Here is a 6802-nt window from a genome sequence, read left to right on the forward strand (position 1 = left end):
AAATTATTTTAGCTATTCTGCTGTTTCTTTACCTATTTGGAAGATAAATTCTTCAGTTAAAATTAAAGATTGACTAAGGCCTAGATTATTAGCATGCATCCCTCCTGTCCAAAAGTGATTTAGCTATTCTTACTTAGTTGGTAGTTCTTACAGGTGGGGTTTAAAGGTACATGCAATGAAAGGGTCAAGTTTAAGACTTCTCTAACCCTCTGCTCTCCATCTCTGTTAATGGCCTTCCTGGGGTTAGAGATTTGTTTAATGATCAATAGCGGTTTCTATTGCTACCACTGAGCCTTTCATAAAGTAGCATAACCAAGTCAATGTTTAACTGAATTCTTTGGGTCTGAAATGACAAAGTGGGAGTTGGAGGGAAGTCTCCGTGGAAACCAACCTCCCAGGAAGTGGCCAGAAGGGTTAGTGTGTGGTGAAGTAGACCGACAACGATGTCAGGAAGGAAACATCTGCTTTGGAAAGCAGGGCTGAACGTCTGAAATACCTTGATTAAAACGACCTACCTTAAAGGCCCCTCGCCACTTCCCTCATGGTTTTCCTTTGACTGTCTTTAAGGTAAAATGGGCCTGAGCCACTCTAAGGCTCACCCTAGAGTGATCAAAGTGGCACCTTTGCAAAACAAAGAGGAAGAGACACCCTCGGCTGGTCCTGCGGAGTTTGCATTCACTCAGAACCTGGAAGAAAAGAGTACATATTCACTGGCCAGAAGGCAGGACCGGAATAAAGCTTGGGAAGGGCAGTTGCCCCCTCTACGAGAGACCTGCTATGGAAGATATTCTGCAGGTAAGCATGAAGCCCAGCGTGAGATTTGTGTATTTGTGCCAAGCAGAGCTATTGGTAGGTTTACCTGTCTAACCCCATAATCTCAGAAAGTTTCTCAATTACTGAAACCTTATGGAACATCTTTTGATGGGAGATTGAATGTTTGTCAATTGTTAAGTATTCTGGATACATTAGAATGGGTGTGTAAACTGCATAAAGGGCTTTTCTCTCTTTTTAAGTATAATTAATATCTTTTTTTATTGTCTAATGTTTTACATATGTCTTCTTTTTTCCAATTGACCCCTCCCCCGCCAAGCCATTCCCACCCCGGCAAGCCCCCACCGCCCCGGTGTCTGTGTCCATTGGTTATGCTAATATGCATGCATACAAGTCCTTTAGTTGCTCTCTAACCCCCCCTTTTTGTCTCTAGATCGATCTATTCTTGTTCATCAAATTATGTTGATCGTTATATCCCACATATGAGTGAGATCATGTGATATTTATCTTTCTCCAACTGGCTTATTTCGCTTAGCATAATGCTCTCCAGTTCCATATGAGAAGGAAAAATCCTTTTGTTTCCGTTTAGTTTATAGTGCTTTCAATGTTTATGCCTAGCTTTGCCAGACAATTATAATTATTTAGATAAAGGTGTGCTACCTTGTGACCATCATGTGTTTCCATCAGATTCTAAATTTAAATCATCCTCCCCAGTAGTGTTTAATGCCTCAGACTTTGTTATTTTGAAAGCAGCACGGTAGGAGTTCACTGTAATGTGAATTTGGAAACCGCCCCAAACAAAATTGATTTATTGCAGTACAGATGAGTGGATGAGTCACCCTGTCCCCAACTCCATATTCTCATGGTCATCTGCAGGACTAAGAATATTTTTTTCCCATTAAAATAGGAAGCTCTAAGCCTGAAGTGGCTATAAATTATTCTGGGATATTTTACTAGATTTCTAACTTGGGAAGAAATGTGTACATGAATAATGTAAACATACAAGCACATGTATTTGTATGTAATTTTCTTTTTTCTTCACATTCTAGATCAATAACACATTATCAAGCTCCCATTGTTGGTCAACTTGGCCAGAAAGCCTTCTATCTATGTTGGTACCTAGGAAATCTTACCTAGAATGACTTTCAGGGCTACTTTCTGTAACTGACAACCTTTGACCCGTTCCCCATGACCTAGGTTTTTATGTTCTTCAACTTCCTAAGGTCATGAATGGAAATTTTCCTCTTAATTTTATTGAATAAGTCTCTTTTTAAAAACAATCTAAACCCTTTATCCAGTTTTAAGATTTTGGTATCTGAATGGTAAAAGCTGATTCTAGTGGATTAGAGTCACAACTGGGAAATGTTCTTATTTTTGAAATGGCAAAATCACATTAAAAATAAATAACTAGGAGATAGTGAGCATTTTGACCACTATTTTCCAGGGGCCCATATTCTAACCGCAGCTCCACCAAATACCAAATAGTATGACTTGAGCAATTTACTTTCTCTGTTTTCTTCAACTATAAATCAGGGATAAAAATAGCTACCTGACACTGCCTATGCCATTCAGGAGAATCAAATTAAATAATGAGGTGATATCACTCAAATCATAGTATATAATTACAGAAGAGTCAGGCTACTGAAGAAAATTTTACTGAAAATATTTAGATTTTTAAATCCCACATGTGTTTGGTTGCCATTGCTATTGTTTCTGTCTTGCTCACTATGCTGGCATCTCTTAAAAGAAAATAAGGACAGAGCAAAGTGCTTAAGGTGGTCATTGAAGTGTCTTAAGGATAGAAATACATAATTATCCAGGAATTTTTCCATTTAAAATGCAACATGGAGCTGTAGAACAGTCTACACAAGAATCTAGAAATCAGAATGCTTCCAGCCTGTTACGAGGAAAGGACAAGTACTTCATTCATGCAGTGTTGGTCATGGTAGCAGTCCCAAGGGCTCAGGAAAATCAAGCTAAAAAAATCCAATTCACAATGGAGCTCTTGAGCCTCTGTTTCCTAACAAGGTTGTCTTATCAAGAAAGAATATTGACATGCTATATTACAGTAGGGACTGTGAGAATGTCTTTCCTTAGTTAGGGGGACTATTTAATTAGGAACATACAATGCTTAGCGTTGCATACTCCTATTAAACACTTATGCTCAATTTCTTTTTTATTATTTCTTATTTTTTGCTCCATTTCTTTTTTAAAAAATATATTTTATTGATTTGTTACAGAGAGGAATGGAGAGGGATAGAGTTAGAAACATAAATGAGAGAGAAACATTGATCAGCTGCCTCCTGCACACCTCCTACTGGGGATGTACCCGCAACCAAGGTACATGCCCTTGACCAGAATCGAACCTGGGACCTTTCAGTCCGAAGGCCGACGCTCTATCCACTGAGCCAAATCGGTTAGGGCATTTGCTCCATTTCTTTATTACCTCTCTACCTAATATCTATCTATCTATCTATCTATCTATCTATCTATCTATCTAGTTCATCTAAAAAGAGAATTTATTTTTATTTCTTAAAGCTATATTTTATCCTGATTTCCTATATTATTTGGGGGTGATTTAATAAAATTAAAATAAATCCATACATTTCTATTTTTCATGCCAAATCCTGTGTTTGAATAACATTTGTCATCAATACATTTCTTTAAAAATATGTTTTTATTGATTTTTTAGAGAGAGACAAAGGGAGAGGGATAGAGAGTAAGAAACATTGATGAGAGAGAAATATCAATAGACTGCCTCCTGCGTGCCCTCCCCCCCGCCTCCCACTGGGGATTGAGCCTGCAACCTCGAGCATGTGTTCTGATCCAGAATTGAACTGTCAACCTCTTGGTTCCTGGGTGGCCACTCAACTGCTGAGCCATACTGGCTGGGTTGTCATCAATACGTTTGAGGGGGAAATGAGAAAAACAGAAATTAAATTCTGCGTCTAAGCTAATATTTTGCATTTGCTCTCATGTAGGGTTCCTGCTTTATATGTTTCATCTCCACATTCAACCCATAGGTTAGACGTATATTTAAAAAAAAAAGAAGGTACAAAATTGGTTAACAAAGTCTAAAAACTAATTGTTAAACTTATTTAATAGTAAATTGTTTCTAATGTGTTTTTTCTTGCTTCTCCTCCAATCCTTCAAGTGCCCAGGGCCATGTATTTTGACATCCCACTGGAACAGGGAGAAACAAGTATTATTAAAAGGCATCCACCCCGAAGACTTCAAGTAAGATAAATTTAAAAAGCTTCATAGGAATTTAATGGTCACATCCCTTTTTAACTATAATCATAAAAGAGGGATATTAAAAAGGACCAAGCAAACGAGAATGACAGTAATGTTAAAGAGAATGTTATCGATGCAAAGACCATCTTTCTTTCGGTTTCCTTTTGTAATGATTTCACTTTTTAAAGCCACTACCAAAAGGAGAAAGTATAGTACCAAAGACATAGCCATGATGAGGCTCAAAGGACCTGAAACCTGCATTGATTAGTTGAGTGACTATGGGGAAATCACTTGTAATAGACAATGATAACAATAACAATAGCTAGTACTATTTAATTTTCACCTACTACAAGTCAGAGACACCCCAGACAACTTGATCTATGTCATCCATTTAATCCTCATACCCCTCTATGAGAAAGGAAGTATTATCTTTGCTGTATACATGTAGTTCAGAGAGTTAACAAGGACAACAGAGACCACATATCAATCAGGTCTCCAAAGCCCTTTTTCTTAACTGGGCAGAGATGATCTCTGCAGCCCTTCTGTCCCTACCCTTCTATTGTTTTAAGTGTCAACTGGTTGTTGAAATTGAGAACATTGGATTTCAAGGCAGCAAAGCAAATTTTAAATGCACTCACCTTAATAAATATTTAATGAATTTTCTCTAGAGAACTGTAAAGTCTCAGAACTCTCATTGTAGAAGGGAAAAGAGATATGAGTGGGTCTTTGAAAATAAGCACCAGCTGAAAGCAGGGCTGGGGTGGGGGTGAGGGGGGAAGGGGGGGTGTCTCAGTGAGCAGGATCTATCGCTGATATTTGAAAAGAATCAAAGCCAAATCCCAACTGCTACACAATTCACCCAGATGACTAGACCAATCCCAGGTGTATTTGAGCTCATTTGTTAGGCATTATTTCTGTTTCAGTTGGTTTTTATTTACCTGTTTTCTCCAAAAGCTCACAATCATTATTTGATGTGATTATATCTTTTGGTCACACAAAAAAGCATCTTTTCCCAAACGATTAAAAGCCTTAAAATATTGTTTAATGAAAAGTAACCAGTGAAAAGTAAGTGTGTAGCAGTCTGTAGTTCACAAAGTACTTTTCATACCTAGCAATCCTGAATACGCTAAAAGAGTACATTGATCCATCAAGCTCAAAAAGAGGATTCTGGTATTTCAAAGACTGCATCCCCACATCCTAACCAAACCACCTTAAAAAGAAAAATCAAGACAAATGAATTATTTGAGCGCAAAGACCATGTGTTATTCAGTCTTATATCTTCAGTCACTAACACTTAATACATACCCCACAATATTTTGTGAATGAATGAACAGATCAATGAATAAGAAAGAGACCCATTGTCCCTCATGGGGAAAAAAAATCAAAGTGCACTCCCTACTGGAGACCTGTAGCATCACTAGATTAGAAGTCCAGTTGTCTAACCAACATAACAAATGTGATGAATAGTAAGGATAGAGGAGTGTTTTATTGAACCCCAGAGTTGGGAGGCACCTGCACTTCAGGGAAGAACTGTGCCTTGGAACCTGAAAGGCAGAACTTCCTATGTGTCTCCCCTGTGCTATTCTCTCTGCATTTGCTTTATTCCCTCCCTGCAAATCAACTTTCTCAGCTCCTCAAGACCATCGGTGATATGTGACCATTAATTTGCATCTTACAGTTCCAGTCAAACAGTGTGGCCTGGCCCTCTTGGCTCCAATCTCAAATTCCTGAGAGAGAAAAAATTCTTATTGGCTCAGCTCTGCTCATGATTCCAGGTTTGGTCCAAAGAGCTATGACCAGGGGGTGTGCCAGGCAGTGGAAATGTAGATTCTGAAGGCAGCTCCCTGAGAAGAGGGAAATCACTGGGAACTTGGCAGGTATCTGAAAGATGTAAACTATAATTATCTTTCACAAATGAGACTCAGCACATTTTCCACTACAAATGGGTTTTTGAGAGAATAATATATGCTGGGTTCCCATGACATGCTAATTAATAGCCTGATCCCTGGCAGGGAAAATTCTAAAAGTATTTTTTAAATTATTAAACCAAGTTGAATCGCACCTTAAATAATTTGACTTGCATATTTGGCACTCCCTACTTCCTGAACATCTACTCCTCAAGCAAAGAGCAGGTCATGAACTCGGGTTCTCTCTAACTTGGAGTTGCTTGGATCTGAGAACCTCTTCCAGGGAACTCTACAGCAAATGTGCCTGCCCCATGCTGAAGAGCTGGCCATCACTGTCCCTTCTGGCCTGATTCACCTTCTCATCCAGCTATCTCAGGTCCAGCCTAGATGGAGATATCCACCCCAACCCCCCACCCCACTATATAGTGTTTCCTCAGGTAATCTCAAATGACTCCCTCATCTCCAAAGATTTGCTCAAATCTCACCTTCCCTGGAAAGCTTATCCTGACAATCCATTGACAATTGCAACCCTCACCCTAGCACTCCTGATTGACCTGCCCTTCACTATTCCCCACCCCCCCCACCCCCCAGAACACTTATTTTCATCCAACACAAGCAATTTACTTACCTATTATGTTCAGTGTGTATTTTCTTCAGTGCCTTTTCACCCTCCCCCAACCCCAATGCTAGAATATAATCTTCACAGAAGCAGGGATTTCTGTCTGTTGTCTTCAATATTGTATATAAGTATCCAAAACAGTACGTGGCAGGTAGTAGATGAGCAATAAGTATGTGTTGAATAAATGTTGAATGAATGAATGAATGAATGAATGAATGGAGAGGAGAGAAAGATGAGCATAAAGACTGGTGATGAGAGATATGGAGGATGG

At 38.9% G+C, this 6802-nt stretch overlaps 1 protein-coding gene across 1 annotated transcript; it reads left to right on the plus strand.

Moving 5' to 3' along the window:
• The first annotated feature begins 530 nt into the window (after positions 1-530).
• On the plus strand, positions 531-4046 carry LOC102433575 (uncharacterized protein CCDC198-like). The gene is made up of 2 exons (XM_006109126.3): positions 531-795; positions 3926-4046. The coding sequence occupies exons 1-2, from the start codon at positions 573-575 to the stop codon at positions 4015-4017; spliced, it is 315 nt and encodes a 104-aa protein (XP_006109188.1). The 5' UTR covers positions 531-572; the 3' UTR covers positions 4018-4046.
• The last annotated feature ends 2756 nt before the right edge of the window (positions 4047-6802 follow it).

The sequence above is a fragment of the Myotis lucifugus genome, unplaced genomic scaffold (assembly GCF_000147115.1).
Source record: "Myotis lucifugus unplaced genomic scaffold, Myoluc2.0 scaffold_6202, whole genome shotgun sequence".
Taxonomy (NCBI): Eukaryota; Metazoa; Chordata; class Mammalia; order Chiroptera; family Vespertilionidae; genus Myotis; species Myotis lucifugus.

Bases quoted from the DNA above. Each gene is read 5' to 3' on its own strand.
- LOC102433575 (XM_006109126.3), top strand. From the start codon at position 573: ATGGGCCTGAGCCACTCTAAGGCTCACCCTAGAGTGATCAAAGTGGCA. The intron at 796-3,925 runs GTAAGCATGAAG...CAATCCTTCAAG, and splicing joins CTATGGAAGATATTCTGCAG to TGCCCAGGGCCATGTATTTT.